General features: G+C 50.2%; 1 protein-coding gene across 1 annotated transcript in view; it reads right to left on the reverse strand.

Annotated features, from left to right (window-relative positions):
• The window catches only part of spred2a (sprouty related EVH1 domain containing 2a), a 40,936-nt gene extending 17,431 nt beyond the window's left edge, over positions 1-23,505 (reverse strand). Inside the window, exon 1 of the mRNA XM_064316586.1 lies at positions 22,498-23,505. Coding sequence (XP_064172656.1) covers positions 22,498-22,523 — 26 coding nt within the window. The 5' untranslated portion in view covers positions 22,524-23,505. The remainder of the gene's footprint in view (positions 1-22,497) is intronic.
• Between the last annotated feature and the right edge of the window lie 1,387 nt (positions 23,506-24,892).

Below are 24,892 nucleotides of genomic sequence, written 5' to 3' on the forward strand. Positions count from 1 at the left end.
CTGAGAGGGAGGGAGGGAGGGAGGGAGAGAGAAAGGGAGAGTGGGAGAGAGGGAGAGAAGGAGGGAGGGAGAGTAGGAGAGAGGGAGAGGGGAGGGAGAAAGAGAGGGGGAGGGAGGGAGAGAGAGAGAGGGAGGGAGAGAGAGAGAGAGAGAGGGAGGGAGGAGAGAGAGAGGTGAGGGAGGAGGAGAGGAAAAAGGAGAAGGGGGAAGAGAGAGTGACTCAGCATTCCTTAAAACAAGCCCCTTGTTGATTGATATTGGCCTCACGCAGCCCAGCCTGGCTGTAAGAGACAGAGAGCCGCTGGAACCTGGAGCCCTTTTCTGGGCCCAGCGTACGCTTCTCAACAGGAAGTGGCCCCTGAACAACGACTTCCAACGGAGGGGGTGGAAGTTTGGTGATGCACAGTGAGTCACCGTGCCACCCCCCCCCCACACACACACACAGGGGGTTTGGAAAAGCCCCTCTTGTCCACCCCCAAAACACGGAGTCTCCCAAACCGCAGCCTCTGAGGGGGGGGGTCACAGAGACCAGGAGCAGGGAGACGCGTACGCGAGTCATCGCCCCGCACGGAGGAGGCGCTCGGCGGAAAACCCCCGACGGCCAGCCGCCACCGCGCCTCCGGGAATCTTCTTCCCCTTTTGCTTCCCGTAACGACGACGCATTCCGTCATGTTCTCTCAGATCAATAAAGTCGACCTTCTTCAAAGTTCCAACGAAAGCAAGAACCACAATTAGCTCTATTAAAAAAAAATGAATATTAAGATGAATAGAATTCACCGTGCCATTAATATTCTTTCACTCAAAACTCAGTTTGTGTCCCTGCAGGAGACGATGATAAAAACGAAAGGCCCTCGTCCTTTACTAAGGGCATCATCACACACCGGGTCTCAAGCCAAACGGTGGTTTTCCTACTGCATGTGCTTCGCTTGGCTTCACCAGCTGTTTTGACTTCTCCTCTGCAGTGGCCAGAGCAGGAAGCCGGCCATATAAGGTAACCTGATTTTGGTGCTAAATAATTAACTCAGCAGGGAGAGAGGAGAGAGGTGCTGCCTCCGGATGGAACGCGTGGCTAAATCGATCCTTTCGCCCGTCGCTAGGGAGCCCCTGCCCTCCCCCCCCGCCCTGCCTCGCCCAGTCCCTCGCCCTTCTGGGTCACAGGGAGGTGTCCAGCGGAGGCAGAATGCTCCGGAAACTCCTGGCTGAACCAGGACACACGTGGGCAAGCCCTAACCCTGGACTTATAGAAACAGCTGAAACAACACGCAGGGGGGCGTGGCTCTGTCAGAGTCCTGATTCCATTCTCTTGCTGCCATAGCAACCCTGACTTTAGGGTGAGGAAAGACATTGCCGTAGCAACCCTGACTCTATGCAGAAAAAAGATGCCACTGTTACAACCCAGGCTTTACGGTGAGGAAAGATGCCGCCATAGCAACCATGGCTCTATGATGAGGGAAGATGACGCCGTAGCAACCCTGGCGCTACGGTGAGGGAAGATGCTGCCATAGCAACCACGACTCCATGGTGAAGGAAGATGCCACCTTAGCAACGCTGTGCTTCATGGTGAGGAAAGGTGCTGCCATAGCAACCCTGGCTCTATGGTGAGGCAAAGTGCTGCCATAGCAACCCTGGCTCTATAGAGGCAGAAAGATGTGCCGAGCATGCTAGAGGACAAACAGACTTGGCTCCTCCCACACTGGCTTCCTGGGCAGGCAGTGAGACCAATCAAAACGATCAATCCAGCTCTATGGCAAAGTGTAATTAATACACAGGAGTACTACATCCACAGAGGTCCAGTCTTGCCCCGGTAATTATAAGCTTCTAGAAAAGTCTGCTCTGGTGGAACAGTGAGAAGGAGAACGATGTGTGATCCCTGGTCTCAGGGGTTTAGGGGGTCATGAACATTCTGGAAAATGAAATGCCTAAGGCCCAAAAAAAAACTTTGAGCATCCGCACTCAGTACATGCAGCAGACCTGTATAAAATACACACACATTACATACTTTAACTCGTAAGATGGTGGGAACATTTGAAAAGCACAATTTGAAATGTACTGGTATCGAAAAAGAGATAAAATATTTTAAATAATTGTCTGACTCAGAGATTTTCTGTCGATGGACAATACTTCGGCCCTCAGATCGCAAAGCAACACAATTCTCACGAAATTCCGACGCAGCCAGTGGAACTGCACGTGGTACTGGTCTGAGTCTTTTTCCCTTTGATGTCTTTCTCTCTCTTTAAAAAAAATAAAAAAACGTGAGTCACTTCATCCATCTGTGACACGAAAACGCACCAAACCGTTCTTTAAAGATTTGTTCTGAGAAACCTCACCCCCTCACCTTCTGTCGTCTGCACACGCGCCCGGCAGGACGAGGACAGCTCACCGCTAACGCACCCGCGCTCGTCACCCGCGCGTTCACGCCGCGCACGCGATCTCCGCGACGTTTGCGCGTGTGAAAGGACGCTGGGGCGAGCGGACCGAGGAATCGCTCGAGTTCTCCGACACGTTGAACGGAAGGGAGAGAGAAGATGGCTGAGGAGGTGGGGGGGGTGAGGGGGGGGGCTAGGGGGGCCGGGGTGGGAGGTGAAACGAGGTCGTGCTAGATTCTCCTCAGCCAAGCTAACGTGGAGAGGAGTATACCGGAACTCAACAGCAAGGATAGAGGGAGCAGTCAATGCATGGAACAGCTTTTCCAGGTCATGTGGTAGAGCGGAGATTGTCAAATTTGGCCCTGGTTTTCTTTTTTCCCCAGGTAATTAACACAACAATTACTGCTTCTGATTGGCCGGACTGCCTTCACACCTGACTCCCAGGTAAAGGGAGGGTGGAAAGCCAGAAGTTTCTCATTGCTGGTCACCGTCGGAACTACGGGTTAACAACAAGCCTACCAATGGGCCTGTCAATCACATTACGTATTCTGTCACTCTTATGACATCACAAACAGAAAGAATCCTTATTGGGCTAACCTCAAAAAAAAAAAAAAAAAAAAAGACTAGGGCGAAGAATTCTGAGCCAGCACCACATTTCATAAATAGGAAAAGAACAGACTGATATTAGGACTCTGAGGACTTGCATAGAAAAGCTGCTGGAATGTTCTGAGCCAACGTGCCCCAGAGGACAATAGCATGGCAGTCTTATCCAGGGTGACTCTGCAGCTTGTATTCTGTAATATATGCAATAGACTGGATATCTACTGAAGGTCAAAAACCAGTGCCCCACCTGAGAATCAAACCTGCAACCTCTGACTTACTTGGGCCATTTCCCCAAAAACGATCCACTGCTGCCACCAAATTGAAAAGAGACCCATAGTGGTACGAGGTGACTTGTGGAAATGAACAGACAGACACCCATTTTTCCCACATCAGTACCGTAACTTCAACAGACAAAGCAGTGATGTACATGTACGTGTAGCCTAGATACGACAAACAAGAAAAATAAAAACACTTTTGATAATTTGGGGACACAGATTACTGGTAACACATTATGGAAAACGGAATACGTGTCTCTCTCACGATCTGTGCTGCGTTGATTTGAGGGCCAACTTTGAAATGAATTCTGTCCAAAACCCCAACAATCAACACGTCGCAAATCACACATCGAGACAAGGGAAGGGCCTTGCTTAAGCCTCTTTAACAGAAGACGTCAAAAGACAATTCAGTAGTGTGTATGTACGCAAGTGTGTGTGCCTGTGTGTGTGTGTGAGAGAGAGCGAGAGTGTGAGTGCGTGTGTGTGCGTGAGTGTGCTTGTGAATGTGTGTGTGTGTGTGTGCGCATGTGTGTTTATGTATGAGAGTGTGAGAGAAGGGGTGTGTGTCGTGTGCGCGTGTAAAAGTAGTGTGTGTGTGCGGTGTGTGCAGATGCGTGTGTGTGTGCGTGCGTGGTGGCATGTGTGTGTGTGGCACGCGGGGTGTCGTGCGTGTGTGTGTGTGTGTGCGCCCACTGAATTGTGAAGCTGTGGGAGTTGCAGAAATGACCCAGAGCCACAGGAGAGGAAGTGTTGCAGCAGAACTGATGATTCATCTTCTGGAGCAGAACTGATCATCACAGCATCCAGTAACCATGAGCACCGTCTACCTCACACCAAACACACTCAAACTTCACCCCACACTCTCTACCTCACACCAAACATACTCAAACTTCACCTCAACACCATCTACCTCACACCGAACACACTCAAACTTCACCTCAACACCATCTACCTCACACCGAACACACTCAAACTTCACCCCAACACCATCTACCTCACACCAAACTTCACCTCAACATCATCTACCTCACACCAAACACACTCAAACTTCACCTCAACACCATCTACCTCACACCGAACACACTCAAACTTCACCTGCACACTGTCTACCTCACACTAAATACACACTCAAACGTCACCTGCACACTGTCTACCTCACATTAAATACAAAAGATTATCACCTGTATTCCAGCTACCTTGCACTAAATGCAAACTCAACCTTTCTCCAACACACACAGGCTGCCTCACACTAACATTTTACCAGCGCACGGATGTCAAACTGTGGCACAGAGCACTGTTTATTACGGAGGAGCCTCACCTGCGTAATCGACTGCCTTAATTGATCAATTAAACTCTGACGAGCAGCACAAAATGGCATGCCCTGCAGCTACACCTGGGCTAACGTAAATGCCACTGGGCTTATCTCACACCGTGATTCCCTAAGCATGCTTCACCTGCGTGCACCCTCCCAGTCCACACACACCCGCTAACCCGCTCCCTCAGTTTCCCAGCTTGAACTACGAAACCACACATCTTTGACCTGCACACAGCATCAAAATCAAACAGTGACACATAACATTATGTTATCCTGTGAACATCAATAACTTCGAACAATAACATGCTCACACGGCATTTAGTACCTGCAAATAGCTGACCGCACCTTACTGTACTCACACAAGTGTAGATACAGAACGCTCAGTACCCACACACACAATGGCCATATTATTACACACACGTGCGCGCACAAACGCACACACGCGCAAGCATGCACGCACGCACACACATGCACTGACGCGCACACACACACACACACACACAGCTCGGTACAGCGCTGACCCAAACACCTGCACTCTCAGACCAGACGCCCCCGCTCTCAGAAAAGGGAGGCATTTCATCAGAGGGATTCTGAGGTTAGAGGTCCACTTCCTCTTTTCCGTACGTACAGCACATTTCGCACACGCGTGTGTGTGTGTGTGTGTGTGTGTGTGTGTGTGTTGCGTGCGTCGGTATGCACGGAGCGTACGCGTCAAAGGCCAACACAGAATTTTGAAATTAAAACTTTTTATGCAGCCCCCACAAGCACACGGGATCCGGCCATCTGGCTTGCTCAAGAAAAAAATAAAAAATAAATAAAAAGTCTCTCAGAGCGGTAGTTCTGTGCTCCTGGCACAGTTCAGACTTGCACACACACACACACACACACTCACACTAAGTGAGTAACAGAATGCACGAAGGCGTCTGAAGCTCCGACTCCCGCTGTCCCAGGTGGGATGGGGGGGGGGGCGAGGGTTCCTCAGAGCTGGCCTCTCTGCAGCCTGTCCAACGCTCGTCCCCCTGGACGTCCCGCCAGGGCAACCGCGCCGCCTCCACTGCCAGCTTAGCCGCGAAACCGGCCGGAAAAAACGCACCGGGCCGTGGACGATTCACTAACAAGTTTACTAACACTCCCGCGGCCGCGACCGTGTGACAGAATCACGGCGTGGATTGAAACGGCGCTGCCGCACGATTGACTACGACGGCTGCATGTCCGGGGAAAACTCAAGAAACGCTTCCTGAACCTCAATCAGGATGAGAACGCCAAACCGGACGGGCCGTTTTTGCGTTAACATTGATTCCAGGTTCCCCCAACTGCTCACCGTGGACATTCTGGACTGAAGAAGTTTAACTAAGAGGAAAACTTTGTTGGAGGTGGGGGGAAAGTGTCCAGTAGCCTAGCACCTCTGGTAAAAAATTCCCACTTGGTTCCAGTCTGGTTTTAAACTGGTCCAGCTGGTTTAGAGACGGTCAAGCTGGCACCAAGATGGCTGTGATAGAAACCGTGCTGGCACGACCACATCCAGCTGGTGGGCCGGCTCGGGGCAGACAACAGACCATCACCAAACTCCAGATGGCGTCCAGCTGAAGCAGAGATTCCATCTTTGGCAGGTAGCTGGAATTTCCACAAGGGCCACCAGACAATTTGGGGTTCAACGTTACTTGGCAACCACTGTTCCAGAGGCTGGTGAAAACGGGGGCGATAACCAGCGCCTCTCTTTCGTTCTTTGTCCCAAAAGGGGAACCGCTGCAGCTGGTCTTGAGCAAAAATGCATCGCCATCTTCTGCAAACGCATTAAAAAAAAATAAAGAACTGGACGATTCGTAGGCTACTCGTGTTCATTTATGGCAACTTTGTTTACCATCTGAGGGCTGGAGACCGTTTAGCCCGTGTGGGGGAAGCAGAAGCACAGGATGTAGGCTAACGAATTAAATGCTGTTGGTCTTGTAGCTAAAAAAGGGATGTCCTTCCTTTAACCCATTCAACCGCAAGTTCAGAAATGTGTGATTAGAGTGTTCTTAACTGAACATTCTAATTCAGACAGTCATGACTGGTGACTGAAAGCAGTGGAGTTCTAGAACACCGACTTAGAATGTTAAGAAAACATTCAAAAAAAAAAAAAACTCTTCAAAAGGGGTCAATATTCTCAGTTTACCTCAGAAGACGGAAGGAGAGGTGAGGACAGGAGAGGGGACAGAGAGCAGCCCTGGAAAAAAACTAGAAATAAAAAAACAGAGAACATGACTACCAGGGCCCAGCATAGGCACTGAAAGCCAGTGTTCAGGACAGCACAGGAGCGTTCGGCGAACTGGAATTTCTAACTCTAGGGGCTGCGGGTTTGATTCCCAGGTGGGGCACTGCCATGGAACACTTGAGCAAGGCACTTAACCTGAATTGCTTCGGCAAATATCCAGCTGTTATAAATGGATTGTATGTATATATACATTTTAAAAAGTAAACTGTGTGAGTCACTCTGAGAGAGGGCATATACGTGCTATATGCACAAACGTAACATGAAGTGTGTTTTGGGGCTTATAGTATTGGTTTAATCCAGGCAATTGGAAACAGAAGACTGGATTCCGAGCAGCGTGTGGGAAATAACCCAGAGCCGGGATGATGTCAGCTTGGATTGGCCACAGAGGAAAAAAAACCACAGGATTGGAGGGTGGGGGTGGGGAGTGGGTGGGGGATTGGAAATTAACGCTCAGATATATCTCGCCACCGAAGTTTAGTCTGTTCGATGGAGATCACAGGGAGAGCGGGGTAGCGGCACACAGACAGCCCGCCGCGGCGCGCAGGGAGTCCCGGTTAAAAACGGGGGCGTGTAAAAAATCCGCCCGCTCCTTTCTTTAGCAGCTATGACCTCAGGCTATAAACCCTAAAAGACGACGGGGGGCTCTGCCGCGGGCCGGTTACAAAATAAACCAGAAATCTTCCCTCCAATCCCTCCGGTTATTTTTCGGGAGGGACTGTAAAGGCTGGACGGGGGCAAAGAGGGCGTGCGGCTTGGTTGGGGAAAAAGGCTCGCGAGGCGAGAGTAGGCCGCAGGTCGAGGCCTACAGCGTAGATCCGGCCAATCACAGTCCGGCGCAAGCCGCTAAAACGACCGTGACTGACGCCTGTGGCGTGGGACACAGCTGGGGGTGGGGTTCCTGCTTGGGATCAGAATACATGAGGACGAGAGCTCATCATTTTGCAGCATTTTTATATGCGAACGTATCTATCGCTGCTTCGAGCCCAAACTTGAACACCCCAAGGGTCTCCGCCGGTGTTGATTGGCCTCACTTGTTGAGCTCATAAACTACAGAGTCACCAGGCTGCTGCTGACACAAGTCTGCCCAACTTCCCAAGATGCTCTCTGATGCTAATTAAAACCAGCGGGTCAATTATGTCCTCCAGTGAAAAATCATCAGGTGGATCTCTCTAGTCTAACTGAATCAATAAACCAGTAATGTAACATTGGCTAGAGCCAATCGGATTGCAGGAAAGAAATGTAACAAACCGTCCCAGACAGTTCAGTTCAGAGCATCTGGGGTTGAGACTAGGTTATGGTGGACTAGGGTACGACTTGTCAGCCAAGCTTCCTTACGTTACCAACTACACAAGAGCCCTTTGAGCTACTCTCACAGGTAACCAGTTGTCATCGGTGAGATGAACCTCCCCTCTTTGATCAGTGCTAGCTCTCCTGTAGTAAGCTGTGGAGCTTGTAGTAAGTAAAAACTGTCGCTGGCTTATGGGTTAATGTACTGGAAGGGTTCAGCTGTACTGCTCCACGTGTGGGGGGGGGGGGGGTGAAAGAGGCACAGTGGGGATGTGAGAGAATACTGCTACTACCACTTCCAAATATAGGACAAGGGGGAGGGGTGTGTGATAAATTCATGGAGGCAAAAAGAGCTTTTAAAACTGAAGTGTGTTATACGCTGACGGAGCCTGCTGACGTGGTTTCTCTCCTCAGAGCTACACCACTATCCCCGGTGACGTGGGATCCCAGGACGGGATCGCCCATTTGGGCCTGGCACAGGGCTGAAGACGCTGGTGCTAGGTTTGATCCCGGAGCCATGCTCGAGGCCGGGAGATCCGAAATAACTGAGCTTTTTCAATCCGGTGTCCTTTTCAACTTCCTCTAAAAAAAAAATAAAATAAATAAATAAAAAAAGAAAAGAAAGAAAAACAACCTCACGCCGGCTATAGAAATTGTAAAAGCAATGACGTGAAAATCGCCCAAATTAAACTTTTACCGCTAGGCTATTTCCAGAGGGTTTCCAGAACGGACGTGGGACATCAAAAGACAGGCAGCGCTCACCGTTCCACAATGGAAACAACAGATGTCTGGCAGAACAGGAACGAGCAACGGTCTCCTCAGTCATCGCGTGCGTGAGCAAGACAGGGAATCGTGCTTTGAAAACATGCGGATATAATACAGCAATGTATGAACAAAAGAAATGGGACGTTTATATATATAAAAAAATAATCATAAAAACATGAAACAATATTAGGCTAAAACTGGCAACTGGCAATACCAGTAAAGAAATGTTAGCGAGATGCAGTGGTGTTAGTAGTGTGCTACTGCTTCAAAAGTCAGGCCAGACTTCACAGTCAAATGTGCCAAAGATCTCCAGAACACTGGAACATCTTCCATTTTTGCGCAAAATGGTGGGCCAAAGTCTTTCTTTGAATTAAAATAAAACAAAACAATCCAACTACCTCAACCAAAGTGGCAATAGCAGAAATGGTTTTTGACATTCTCTAAATGACCAAACATTGAGGGGTTGTAAGGCCAGTTATGCCAACACCGATACCAGAACATGCGTTCTTCTTTCCCGTACTTAAAATACGACACAAAGCAACCATGATTCTACAAACTAAACATAAACATTGAGGTGCCTGAGTGTAAAAATCCATCATTTAGGCTACCTCATAATAAGGGTTCATGTTTTCAGCCTGTTGCTAGATAACGCTAACCGCTAACAGGTTGCCAACAGGTCTCCACATGGGGACGATACTTAGCCGCACAGCTACAAACAGTGACACTGTCACAAAATGAGCGATAGCTCAGTTTAGAATAACAGAAAAATCAAGGAGTAGCTTTGAATTCACCTTCCCCCCGAACAGCCGACACAGTCTCTGGAACACGGGTGGGCGTCACCATGACAACCGCTCCACACCACCACTTCATTCCACGTCTGTCTTCAGAAATGTGAACTCCTCTTCATGTTATGCGTTTATTGGGAACGCACATGCCGTGACTGATATAATATGGACATATGAACTATGAAATACAGTAAACCGCCAAATCAGTGATAAATCAGACAAATATACATTTACCAGACAAGCAGTTTGCCTACTTGCAAGTTTTAGTTTTAGGCCTAATTCCTTCCTTCTCTTGCTTAGAAGACTAGCATCCATTAGCTAGTGTTATTAAGAGTGCTGTACATCAGAGTCCACTGCTCATGACCAAACTGACTGCTCAAGACCAGTGTCAGCAAGTCCAAACTGACTATTCCTAATTATTTCTCACTAGCAGTTACTTCAATACTGCAACAACCAAATCAAATGTAACTGATATTTTTCCTATTCATATTATTACTGCCATATATTTTTTGGGCAAATCAGGCTAGAACAACCGCTACAACCCATCACAGGGTAAGTTAGACCTAAATGAAGCAACAGCATTTCCCTTCACAGTTTGACTCAACTGTGGCATCAGTTGTACGATATTTCCTCTAATTCTCAAAAAAGTAAGCGAATCGCGTAAACAAGTACCCAGGGTAGAATCGCGCGCGCGAGCTAGCGCCAGCGCCAGCGTGGGCTAATGAGCCTTAATGTGTCAGACTCCATGCGCTATAGTAGAGGTGCAAATTGTTTTTCAAGCATAATTTCCATTGTTAATTGGGGGGGGGGGGGGGGACAACAATAAAACAAAAAAAAAAACAAGCAATCGAGACCGCGATACGCGGTCGATCGCCGTGGCGACCGCAGAAGCAGCGCCGCGTCGCGGTTGGGCTGAGGGCGCTGACTGATCCTCCGGACATCACGACCAGCCAGGTTTCAGAGCAGCTGCTCGTCCGGTCAGTCGGTCCTCCTTGCGTAACCGCGCGAGTTTGGGGTTCTGATGAGACCCTCAGAGACGGCCAGTAAGGGGCTCACTCGCCCCTCACCCGCCCCCCCGTCCCCCCAAATCGGGCCCTGTCCTGTGACACTCCCTAACAGGACAGCTACCCCCTCCCCAGACACGGCAGAGGGGACCCCATCTCTTTATGTTTCCCTCCTTCCCCCTGTCACTCACTCAGGCAAGCACACACACACGCGCGCTTACGCATGCGCACAAACACAGGCACACACACACGGCACACGCACGCACCCACGTACACAGCACACGCACACACCCACCCACCTACACACACACTCAGACACAAACATACGGCGCACACACACACACACACGTAGACGGAAGGGATACAGGTGCACAGGCAAACAGGCACACACACGTTACACACACAGCCATACGCACAGAGACACGCAGACACACACACAGACGCGTGTGTATTGGTACACGCAGACACACACACAGACGCGTGTGTATTGGTACACGCAGGCACACAAAATGGCTTTCTTTTCGGGTAATCACCATGACGCACCGGTGAAGTTACCCTGCCTACTCGGGGATAAATCGGAGCTGATTCCCCATCGCTGTGGAAACCGGCCCGCTCCGAGCAGGAAGCGGCTGTCGTTACCGTCGGACCAGAGAGCCGAGCGGCGCTCACACAGAGCAGGAGCGCGCGTCCCGTCCGGTATGACCTTCACCTTCACACAGGTGGAGCACCAGCTACGCCCTCAAAGCATTTACAAATCTGAGGAGCCCCAGTCGCCCACCGCGCCCCACCCGAAACCGCAGCTCTGATCCCCACCCCCCCCCACCCCCCCCGCCCCATCCCGTTCACCAACGCGCCCGCAACCTTGTAATCCGACGCCGCCCGGACTCGGGCTGGCGGAGTCTCCACAGAAACGCGCGCGAGACCACGACGACCACGACGGCGACCTGACGGAGGGATGGAGCGAAGGCGCCGTGCGATCAGCGGAGAGGTGGAGCGGGTGAGAGAGGAAGAGAGAGAGAGAGAGAGAGAGAGAGAGAGAGACGGGCTTCTGCAAACGCGATGCTGGAGGCGGAGGTGGGGGGAGAGAGAGGCTTACCTTCTGGAGTCAGACATCTCTCTCTCTACGTCCCCCGGGGGTCGCGGTTAGAAAACGGCGGTTTTGGGCGGTGCGCGGCGGGGGCCGGGGCGACGCGGAGCCGGCTCGGACGCGACCGTCGCCGTGGCGGCACACGCGCTGGCGCTCTCCGGCTGTTTGCTCAGGAGCGCTTCCCCACGCATGATCCAGTCTCCTCCACACACACACACACACACACAGCGCTGCGCGGAGTGAGTCATCACCCAGCAGCCATTCCGCGCTCGCCACCGGCCTGAAGCCCCGATACGCTCGCCTGCTCTGCGCGCGCGCGTGTGTGTGTGAGAGAGAGAGAGTGTGTGTGTGTGTGTGTGTGAGAGAGAGTGAGTGTGTGGGCTGCCTGTGTGTGTGTGTGAGAGAGTGTGTGAGTGTGTGTGTGTGTGTGAGAGAGAGTGTGAGAGTGTGAGAGAGAGAGTGTGTGAGAGTGTGTGTGCGTGTGAGAGAGACTGTGCATGTGTGTGTAGATGTGTGCATGTCTGTCTGTGTGTAGGTGTGTGTGTGTGTGTGTGAGCGTATGTCTGTATGTGCGTGTGGCATGTATGAATGTGTGTGTCTGTATTTGTGCATGTGTGTGTGTGAGTGTGTGTGTGTGCACGCGCGAGCACACACACACACACACACACAGGCGGTTTCGGAGTCTGAGACGGGCCCACGCAGAGGAGGACCGGAACAGAGCGGAACTCAGAGCGGGACGCTGACACGCCGGTCTGCCCTGCTCCAGCGCATCCTCACGCCCCCCAGCTTCCACCTGGGACGTCCCGGGAACTCCCGCCCCCGCCCCGTCCAGCTGCAGGAGTTTCCGAGCCCCGTGTCCCCATCCTGAGCAGCACAATGACCCTCTGTGTAAAACAGACAAACAAACACCCGCTGCTCTCTAATGGAACTTCCAGAGCAGAGCGGCTGCGTCAACTTAGCGGCCTGTCGCTACGCGGCGACCACGGCGGGAGGCTTCTCCTCGGCGACCGCGGGCGTCACGGCAACGCAGGTTCTTAAGGGATTCAAGCGGGGGGCTCTCCACGCCGCTGCGACCCTAACTCCGCGCCTGAGGCCTGGACGGCCACACCTCCGCATGGGGCTCTGCCACGCTGTCGCAGGGGGACATCGAACAACCCGTCCCGTCCCGCCCCGCCCCCGTCCCGTCAGCGCTCGAGAGGAGGGGCCGCGGTCACGCAGGCGAGTTCCGCTTCCTCAAAATGTCACGGCGTGACAGCGCGGCGGAGCGTGTAGACGGTTATGTCACGGCCGCGCGTAGGCCGATGGGGGGTCGGGGTCGGGGATTTGCCACGTGTGCGGAATCCGGCGGCCGTTTCACTCAAACCCCGGACTTCTGCGGATTCCGTACGCGTCTTCACAGCGTCTGAGAGCCGATTCGTCACCGCTCTCAACCCAGCCCGACCGACCAATCGTGCGACGGCACGCGCGCCGGGGCCTCAGAAGCGCACGCCTTCCAGACGCGAGCGTCCCGTCACAAACATGGCCGCCTTCTGGAGCCCCAGAGAAACACACCACGACTTCAAACTCTCTCAACTGGATGTTAAAAAAAAAAAATAATAATATATATATATATATATATATATTATCATTAATTTACTTTGACAACAAGGGTAGAGCATTTAATAACAGATTTTGTAGACGTATTCAAAATTGGAAACGTCTGATACACTTTCTTTCTGAAGCATACCAAGCTCTTGCGGTTGTATAAAGATTAAAAAAGGCATTCCAGATCTTTGAGATAAGGCAAAGGAAGCCATTAATCTCCTCGCCGTTATTACGAGAACAAGGTTCAGCGGAGCCGTAGAGCTCAACTTTATATCACAGGATCGCGGCTCAAATGTGTGGGCAATTAACCAGCAGCCCCCTCCTCCACCCTACACCCTCCTCCACCCCTCCACCCCCTCACCCCACCACCCCCACCACCATTTTGTTTTAACTTCGACATCTGAGCAAAACCAGAACGCCCCCAAACACAAACACACACACATGAAAGAAAATCACAGAGATCAAAAGATTATCTGCCCAGGCGGCACCAACACTTCACCAAAAACTCTGATAGGGGCTGCAGCTCAATTCCTTTGTGATAAGACCTCGGGCCATTGGCTACATCTGGCCAAAAAAATAATAAAAAAATAAAAACCTCAATGCATGGTCTAGTTAAATAAGCAGACAAATGCTTAATTAAGAAAATAAACTCTTAAAAGTTTTCACTGATTCAGCTAAAGGCAGTCAAAAGACTCTGGTTAACCGATTTCTCCTGATTCAGCATTAAAGCCGAACACATTTGAACAACAGAGCCGCATTTCCCCCACGTTAAGACAGGGAGAGAACTCGATCTTCACACAGTCCACCAACGCTCCCCCCCATCAAGCAAACACAGAAACACAAAACACAAGAACAGCATCAAAGGAGCGACTCCAAAAGGTGGCTTTTTAATAGACAGCTTCAACAAAAAACACAAGTACATCTGTTTGTGTGGCGACAATATGTTTATCAAAATGGCGGACGTTCCTTGTCCACATCAACATCAAAAAGTGGAAGGAAAGAAACCGCCAGTGCTGCTAACTATATGCTAAGTCCTAATCATTATTTCTGCTGGTCTCTAACGATTTTTATATATCACCATGTTTCCAGTAACCCAACGTGCCTGTCAGTCAAATCGAAAGTAACATGGCTTTACAAAAATAGAGCCCCAATACTTGGCCACCCAGGCAGGACCTGCCTTTCCACACAACTTTTCTCCGGTCAAGCCCCTCCCACCCCCCTCCCCACAACCCCACACCCCTGCCACCATTGTCCCAAAGCAGCACTTGCAAAGTCCCCCTGTAAAGTTACTTAGTTTCCGAAGCTTAGCGACCGTGGCTAATGCCGTACTGGAATAATGATCTTCAAGGCAAACATGCTGGAACGTTTAGCCGCCGAGCCATTAGCTGGACGGGCCACAGGAGAGAGCCCAAATGAAAAGGCCGGTGATAACTCTGAGGCACACACAGAGAGCCCGCGCGTGTATCGATCTGAGACTTTCAGACGAGGCCCGTAAAGCAGGACCTCCGAAGGAAGCTCGCTTTCCGTTCGCGGCGAATGCGAAAGTACGGAACACGAGGACGTAGGCCCGACCCCTCCATTCATCGCAATAAAACGGGCTACGGACTTAAATGGCCACATATCTCCGTATCCTGTTTGACAGGACACATATGTGACTTTATTGCGTACAGTAGATAAACGTCAAGGGGACTTTAGCTATGAATCGTATAATTTTATAGCTGACGGTATTGAAGTGACTCATGTTATCGTCATATTTATGCTATCTACGACAAGGGCGGCCCAACCCAGTTCCTGGAGATTGACCATCCTGCAAGTTTTCACTCCAACCCCTAACAAACCCACACGTCATTCAACAGCTAGCGATCTCACTGCTCACTGCTCATTAGTGGAGTCAGGTTTTGCCAAAATTAGGGCCGAAATTAGAAGTGTACGAGACGGTAGATCTCGAGGGACAGGGCTGGGCTGCCCTGCTCTGCTCTGTGACAGTGACGATTGTAGCCATGACAGAAAGCACACGTTCACATTCCAGAATGACATCACGACAGGAAACGCGTAGGCAAAAAAAAAAAAAAAACGACACAAAAAAAGGTACAACCCGTATCGTCCCGTTCAGGAGTTCTGGGCGTTGTTGACCGTCCCACAATGCACTGCGTTCCTCCTCGGTGGGAACAGGCCTGAGGAGGCTGAAGGCCCTGTTTGCACAGGCTAGTTTACAGTAGTGGAGTGGCTTAGGCAAACAAACGCTTCACTTTTATGGCATCTTGGGTGGACGAGAAACGGAATGAAATTTGAGGGAACGGCCCGATAAGGCGCTGATGACCCTGCAAATGAGGGCGAAGCAGGACCTGACACCGAACTACAGGACACTCACTCACACACCCACCCACTCACTCACACACTCACTCACTCACTTACACACACCCACTCATTCATTCACTCACTCACACACACATCCACTCACTCACACACCCACTCACTCACTCACACACACATCCACTCACTCACACACCCACAAACACACACACCCACTCACACTCACACACCCATTCATTCACTCACGCACACACTCACTCACTCACTTACACACACCCACTCATTCATTCACTCACACACACATCCACTCACTCACACACACACACCCACTCACACACACACACACACACCCACTCACTCACACACCCACTCACTCACTCACACACACATCCACTCACTCACACACACACACACACACCCACTCACTCACTCACACACACCCACTCATTCATTCACTCACACACACATCCACTCACTCACACACACACACACACACACACACACCCACTCACTCACACATTCATTCACTCACGCACACCCACTCACTCACTCACTCACACACACACGCACTCACATGTCCATGCACACTCACACTCACTCACACACATGCACACATGTACGCATGCAAACGCACACACACGCACACACTCAGATCTTTTTACTCTGTCTGGGACTATTTATGCTCGTCAACTTTTTGGCTCCCGGCTGATTTGGACGTCTGAGAAACGCTGCTTTTCATTACCGCTGATGAGACTGATGGGATCTGGTTTGAGCTTCCTTTCACACACACACACGCAGGAGATGAAAGCAGTGAAGAGGAGTTTGCTCTGGAGAGGCTGCATCTGTGTGTGTGTGTGTGTGTGCATGTGCTTGTGTTTGTGTGTGGTGTGTGCGTATGTTTGTGTGTGTGTGTTCAAGTGCGTGCGTGTGTTTGCATGCATGTGTGTGTGTGGTGTGTGCGTACGTTTGTGTGTGTGTGTGTGTTTGCATGCATTGGTGTGTGTGTGCGCATGTGTGTGTGTACACACCCATAGCTGGTAGACATACAGACTTTGCTTAAATCACAACGTCTGTGTTCTAAGTGTTTGGTGGTGGACAGGCCACAGCAGTCAGTAATGCGGTCAGAGCAGAGCAGCCTGTAGGGGGCGTCTGTGGAAACGAAGCGTGTTGGTATCGTACAGTGGGGTGACTTTACATTCGGGGGCTGTATATCGGCCTGGGTGTTATACCAGCCTTAAGATCGGCCTGACAGAGGGGCTGGGAGATCAGGCCCCGAAGCAGAGAAGCTCCTCAGCACAACGTCTTCACAGAAGAACATCTTCCGGTGGTTCAGTGCCCCATTCCAGCAGAGCACCAGGCGTTTTTCGCACACACACCCATTTCAGTGCACCCCTGTGCCTTCCTGCGCCTTACGCATCTTTCCTAGCTGTTTTTTTTTCATCAAAGAGAGATGTCCTCGCTGTTCCCTACCGAAAGTGCGCCGTGAAAAACAACCGCGTTTTGACCTTGCGTGTTCCGCGTCCTCGACAGAAATCCGAAACTTTGCGGCGTTCCGGGAGGGGGGTCGATACGGTAGCGGAGCCGGGGGGGGGGGGGGATGGGGGGTTGGGTGGGGGCGGCCGATGCCTCTATCGAGCGGAAGTCAGTAAAGGAAATCCATCCGCCATTAGGCCTGTCACGGTCCCATTTGGCCCGGGCGCTTCCTGACAGGACCCGGGGACGGTACAGCCGGGGTCACAAACTCGCCCCAAACGGCACACAAACATCCGCCACGTCGGGACCACGGCCCGGGCAGAGAGACGCGGGGGGGTCAGCGCCCCCCCCGGGACACCGTGGCATCATAAGGGCACAAAGGGCCACGAAACGCGCATCAGAAAGGCTCGATCTGCGCTGAGCTCTCACTGCGACGCAGCGCCACGTCCCAGGCCAGGGCGCCCTCTCAACCGCATTCAAATGAGCAGCATTACAAATATCAGGATAGAAATTACAGTGCGAGGGTTTAAAATGACCTGTGAAAGCCGCTGTCTGAAGGCCTCTCTGTGAAGCCCTCTCTGTGAAGGCCTGCCTGTGAAAGCCGGCCGGTTTGTGGATCCAGAGCGGGCCCTCAGATAAAAACCGTCCGTAGATGACCTCACAGTTCTCACCGGCACGTCTAAAATGTTCCCGGGGACAGGGCCGGGAATAGGCCGACGCTCGGACGCTCTGGACCGGGGGAAGCGTTTCAGTGTAACACACAGGGACACCGTGCCTGGCTGACTGCCCTCACTGGGGCAGATGTGGGGAAGCGTTTCAGCGTAACACACCTGGAGACCGCGCCTGTTTGACTGCGCTCACTGGGGCAGATGTGGGGAAGCGTTTCAGCGTAACACACCTGGAGACCCCGCCTGTTTGACTGCACTCACTGGGGCAGATGTGGGGAAGCGTTTCAGTGTAACACACCTGGAGACCACGCCTGTTTGACTGCGCTCACTGGGGCAGATGTGGGGAAGTGTTTCAGCGTAACACACCTGGAGACCGCGCCTGTTTGACTGCGCTCACTGGGGCAGATGTGGGGAAGTGTTTCAGCGTAACACACCTGGAGACCGCGCCTGTTTGACTGCGCTCACTGGGGCAGATGTGGGGAAGTGTTTCAGTGTAACACACCTGGAGACCGCGCCTGTTTGACCGCGCTCCCTGGCGCAGATGCATAAACTCATAGACTTAACTGGGTTTTTACGCTCCTCATAAAACTGCCCTTACTGCCTTTTGTCTTTTAAAGCAGTAAAATATTTACCCCCCCAACACTGACCGAGCACCAGAGGGTATACACAGCCCCTGGAGCTCAAACACCACATGGGCAACAGACCTCCATCAGAGAGAGAGAGAGAGAGAGAGAGGAGAAAGAGAGAGAGAGAGAGAGAGAGAGAGAGAGAGAGAGAGAGAGAGAGAGAGAGAGAGAGAGAGAGAGAGAGAGAGAGAGAGAGAAGGGGGGGGAGAGAGAGAGAGAGAGAGAGAGAGAGAGAGAGAAGGTGAAAGAGAGAAGAGAAAGAAAGAGGCAGAGAGAGAAAGAAAGAGGCAGAAAGAGAGAAGGGGGGAGAGAGAGTGAGCGAGAGAAAGGGAGATATATATAAACGTGTGTAGGCAGGCCTCTCTTCCTCGCTCCTCACAGATTTGGCAATTTGGCAAGCGCCCGTCTCCTCTATAACACACACGCGCAGTGGAGAGACCTCAACAGCTCAGCCAGCTTTTCAACCTCAAACCGAAAAAGAACACACACACACACACACACACACAGAAAAAAACCCTTTCTATTAACAATAAATTACTTTCTGTCGTTCTCCCCCCGCGTGTGCAGACAGCACCCTCGCGAGAAACAGCCGAAGTCTGAGCACTTTGCAGCCGTGGATTAAGAGCGCGTTCCTTCCTCCCGTGTTCCACACGGTGCCGTGGAAACGGCCGCGTTCTCACGCCTGAAAGTTCCGCCGCGTGTCTGCGCAGACCTGCGGGACGGTAAGAACGCAGCCTTCTGCGCAGACCCCACGGATCCGCGGCGGCGGCGCAGGGAACAGGAAGTGCTTTTTTAACCGCCCCGTAGGCACGTTTTACACGGGGAGGGGAGAGAACCTGGCAGTGAGTGCGCAACAGAAGGGCCTCTCTCTTTGTCCAAGTCAAAAAAATCAACAAATGAAACGGAGGGAGGATAACTCTGGGGCCGGGAGGGCGGACACACGCTCCTGAGAGTCGCCATCACTGCGCGCGGCTGCCGGCGTTTTCTTTTTAGCCGCGACCGCAGCTCTACAGCTCTGTCTGTCCATTGGTCGGTCGGTCGGTCGGTCCACAAAAGTGACCCACCCCGTAGCGGCCGCAGTTTTCGCCCACAGGAGGTCGAAATTTGGCACGGAGGTTGGTCGTGACCGGAAGGTAGAGCCGAGTAACTTTCAAGGCCGACTGACCAAGAGGGGGGCGTGGCGATGGGTGTGGCCTATCACAAAAAAAAAGGCGCATGACTCCCGAATGGATTCACGGATTTGCACAAGATTTCGTGGGAAGGCTGGTCGTGAGCCAAAGCAGAGGTCACGTGTTTGTGTGAGGGTGAGTGCGTGGATGCGTGCGCACATGGGTGCGTGCGCGTGTGTGGTCGCAGCTATTGCGGATTCGCGCTTGTTCTCTTTCTCCTGTCCTCTTCCCCCTGCCCTGCCACCTCGGCGAAAAACTGACACGCTACCTCGTAGCGAGGGGGGGGGGGGGCGATATGAAATCGATCCGGGCCTGCGCTCGTCCAGGAAGCAGGGATGGCCGCAGTGACCTCTTTCTGAATGTCATTTCCCCACTCCTGCCCTCCGTGCGGTTATCGACAGATCAGGGTTCAGCGGTTGTGTGGGGCATCATTACTCTGATCAATAAATGCTACCAGAGCCATAGTCCCCCCCCCCCAAAAAAAACTAAACATGCACACATCAACACTCTCTCTCTCACACACCAACACACTCACACACACTCACTATCACACACCAACACACTCTCGCTCTCACACACCAACACACTCACTTGCACTCACACACATTCACTATCACACACCAACACACTCTCGCTCTCACACACCAACACACTCACACACACTCACTATCACATACCAACACACTCATTTTCTCTCACACAGACACACACACTTTGCAGAGAAGAGGAGGACATGATATAGAAACTGCAGGTTTAAGTGGTACGACATCTAAGCTCACCATCTACTAAACAAAACTAGAAAACCTAGTATATGGCTGGACCTAACACACGTGATCAGGTCGACCAATGGTGTAACTTCATAGCTCGGCCGACCAATGGTGTAACTTCATCACTCAGTCAGTCACAGACATTTGCCTTTGTAGGGCTGGCCCCGCTGTTGCGGTCCAGCAAAAAAATATAAGCTCCCCATCACCATTTACCTACAACATAAAAAGAATCCAGAGCTGCAGTAAGGTCTTCAACACCCCAATGGCCTGAATTGCTATACGACCCAACAAACTGTTCAGCATGTTGACACCTCTACGTAAATAAATAGCTACTTCCTGACAGCTGAGCAAAACATATCCTTTGCCGTTACACCTTCACACAACGTGTCTGTGCGATACATACTCATCCGAGTTCCTTAGAAGACCTCCCTGAATCAGGCCATGCATGAACGCTGAGGACACAAACCGACGTTCTGAATTTTCTCCACTAAGAACGAAAGTAAACATTTCACAACCTCTATTACATTTTCATTATTCACCGGCCCTTGACTCATTTGTGTACCCAGAAGGGTGTAAGAGGGAATGTCATAAATCCTTGTGAAACAAGGGTGCACAAATTTGGTCACCTCCATGCGCTTTACGGGAAAGGCTCCGGAAACAAATGCCAGCACGAACGCAGAAACAAGATATCTAATTAAAATTTAAAAGTAAACAGACTTTGGGCTGAAAACACACCAGGCTGGCACAATCACAATAACTGTTCAAGTGCTCAAATTTGCACATGGCGAGGAAGCACCAACCTTTCTTTTCAATATCCGTCACAAATAATTAATTCCTAGACCCTTAAGTGTAAACTTGGCTAATGTGTCGTGTAATCGTAACGCCATTAGTGTGCAGCGTTGATCCTCGCGTGGGGATATTCGGTATCCTTTCCAAGACAGTGCGAGTCGAGCCGTGTAGCTACGGCCGACAGAAGGTTACGACATTTACCGAGGAGCCGTCAGAATGATTCGCAGTATTCCTCAATTGCCAACGCCAGGCTACATGTCTTAACGCTGGTTATGTTATGCATTATCCCCGAGACAAAATAGTTCCTGGACGAAAATATTCGATAAGTCTACAGTTGTCCCCTCTACGTATAAATAGGCACTAGGCTTCAGGCTTCCTGCGTTTTTAAAGTGTGGACTACTGGTCAAGGCTACTCCAGCACGCCGTGTAGCCTACAACACATGCAGTCTTCGAGAGGGATTAAAATGTGTTTCTGGTATATATACATTTCATAAGCAATCTGCAAATAATATTTCTGAAAAGTAGGCTGAATGTAACGCTTGTACGCTGACTGCAGACAAATGCGATACGCCACAACCCCCGACTGTCTATTCGGATCGTCTGACTTTAGCCTACAGGCCAATAAATGTTCAGCGATTCAGAAATTACACTACGCCTTAGTAACACAACTATAACGACCAAGCTAAATGTTTTTGTCGGTTGAAAATGTGTCCAGCTTTGTCAATTACGTGCGCTGCATCCCCAGACTCCACCGTTGGTGTTTTTATGAATGAAGTGCGGTATGCAAATCGGAACGATTCAGAAAAGAAATGGCGGATATTACATATCAGTTGATTCACGTCCACAAAGAAAGGCTCTCTCGCCGTCTTACCTTTGCTAAACAAATTAAAACAACGCTCTAGCGCCATGAGTGAAGCTTAAACGTTTACGCATCGTGTGAAAACAGGAATCAGCACGAAAATTTTAGCCAACTGCACTCGACAGCAAGTTGTGCGCAGGGGCATACGCCACATTTTAAAAGATCTATTCACTGTAAATCCCTTTACAAAATGTTTCCGATCCACCCCCACCCCTGCCCCTCGTCCCTCCCTCCACAGCCTTCTCAAGACCGAAGCCGTGGAGCGAAGAGGGGGCCCAACCACCACCCCCCTCTCCGTCCACTGTCAATTGCACATTGCAACAAAGCGTTTGAAGTCAGAAAACAGTGCGGCAACTTGACTAAACCTACTTAACTTCTTAATAGCGCACATATCACTCCAAGCACGCAAAGATCATGCAGCTTCCACACGCATAGACATTCCGCACAAGTGATAAACAAGTAAAAGGTGGGGGGAAAAAATGACTATTTTAAAAGTCCAGCAACTTACTCGTCTGGGTGTGTTTCTTCGGTCATTTTTTACGTTTCACCTACGATGAATTCCCACAACGGGCACACACACTGTTCTCTTCATTTTTGTCTTTGCCTCTGCTCCGTACCTCCTGGCTTTCACATACTGTAGCACCGTTTTTCTCCAGAGTTTTTTCGATGTTTGTCTTTGTTCTTTCTCCCTTCTTAGGGTTGCCGCTTTTTGTTCTCTTTTTTTTTTCTACAAACGTTTAGAGAAGTGTATCCACCGAAAAGTGTAAATCCCCTGGGTTCCGAGCCTTCTCTTTTGCTTGTTCAAACGTGCAGCGCAAGGATAAACGCGACTATCGAAATCCCGTGGTTTAGAGTGTGCGCGGATGTTGCTGAGGGTGGCCCCGCACGAGCCCCATCTCTTGTTACTCCATGTTGGATTCTGCAGGCTGCGGCCAGCGCCGCCGACGGAGGAGGTGGAGGAGGAGGGGGAAAGAGAGAGAGAGAGACAGAGAGAGAGAGAGAGAGAGAGCGAGGGGGGGGGGAGGGGGGTTCAGGGCGGAAGCGATGACGTCAAGTTCGACTGACTGCAGCCCGTGTGGGACCCGGAGTGGAAGTGGTAGAGACCACTGAGCATTAAAATATCAGATCGGCGGTGGAGACTTAAAAGCAGCTGTTACGGTTCCTCCTATTTCTTGTTTTTCAAATGCTTCACCAACTAGCGCACATAGGACCTCGCTAGCTGACTTTGTTGCAGAAAGTTCGTCATATTTGACCAACAAAAGCTTCTACAATTAAACATTTGCAGTCTAGCAAGTTAAACCTAAGTAACGCGACGGCTACTACTAGCGCACCACAATATGTGTTTATGAAAGATTATGAAAAGCTCTTTGATTCATTGTTATTATTTCGTAATGAAACGCATAAATTACTTAAGCCCAACCACCGTCACCTTTTTTGTGTTTGCATGGAATGACTTTGAGGATAAGGTATTGGAACCAGCCCTTTCAAACAACAAAAGAAACCTTTATGGCAGCGGAAGAACCTAGCTCAGTGTCTTTCTGTACAATTCCGGAGTCCAAAGAGTAGTTTTAAAGAGACATCCAATGTTCAGCCTACTTTCTGTTTAGCCTGTCACGACTTAACCCCAGGTTTTATTTGTTTGGCCGTGATTGGCACAGCTTGGTACATCTATTAATAAAATAATTAATTCTGTTTGATGTTGTCTGCTAAACTGCGTCTTAATTTATGATATTTATGATGTAAAAATGTACCCGCAAAAACACCTTCTAACAAAATGGATAAAACTCCAGCTAGATAAAAATGGGAAGGCAGCATTAAAACTAAGAAAATATTTCACATTGGGCCCCACCATGCTAGAAAGTCTTAGGTTCTAATAATTTTTGGGGCCCCTTGTGAGTCAGGGCCCTTGGTGGACCCCGGATAGTGGCCGTGTTGGCATTGTCCCCTATTGACATTTCTTATTATCTTTGTGCACATTGTGTGAGATAGAATGCATGCATTATGTCTAAGATGGATTTTTTATCTAAAGATGTGAGACCATTCAGTGTGACAAATATGCCGTAACAGAGGAGATCAGGAAGGGGGAAAACGCTTTTTCATGGCACTGTAGGTCTAAGACGATAACTGTTTCAGTAAATGGAGTTACAGGTCATCTCTCTGTATGAACCTAACATCGAAAAAACTTCAAGTGTACGTCATAAATAATCACTTGGTTGGGAAAGTGAATTATAATTAATTAATAATTCACATGAATTGCAAAAATGTTTAATTATTTTGCAGTGACACTGATTTCAACAGCATTGAATAATTCAGGTCTGTTTGTTCCATTATTGGCATTACTGCGTACCCTGCTGTAGAGCATGCAAAAAACGGATCAGGACAACTCAATAGCGCAAATTCTGGCTTTTATCGCCATCTAGTGGCTATTTGATTCAGCAGCAAACAAACCAGAAAATTGTTGTGCTTTGGAGCCAAACTGCTTGTGTTACGACAACAGTACTTAATTTGTCATTTAATTGGCCTGCATCTTTGTTTTCAGCTGGAATAGTTGGAGGAATTGCACATAACCGATAAACAATTCAATTTCATACTAAAGAGTAAGACTAGGAATACAAGTTTAGGGCTCTAACAGTCTTGACTCTGTGATCGTAACGTTTGTTCTGCAGTTGACCAATAATAATTGTTTAGGAGAGGCATGCCACCTGTTATCCTGGATGTTTGGATGAAAGTCTTACACAGTAAAATGTGCAGTGTTAATTCAAATCTGAACAGATAACATTCGGTTCCATTCTGGAATATTGGGACCAAATGTTATCTATTAAGTGTTGAATTAACTCTGGACATTTTGCTGTGTATGTGTAGGCCTACAATCACGTCTGCCACCCAATAAAAATGAAGCAATT

This window comes from Anguilla rostrata, chromosome 2, assembly GCF_018555375.3.
Source record: "Anguilla rostrata isolate EN2019 chromosome 2, ASM1855537v3, whole genome shotgun sequence".
Taxonomy (NCBI): Eukaryota; Metazoa; Chordata; class Actinopteri; order Anguilliformes; family Anguillidae; genus Anguilla; species Anguilla rostrata.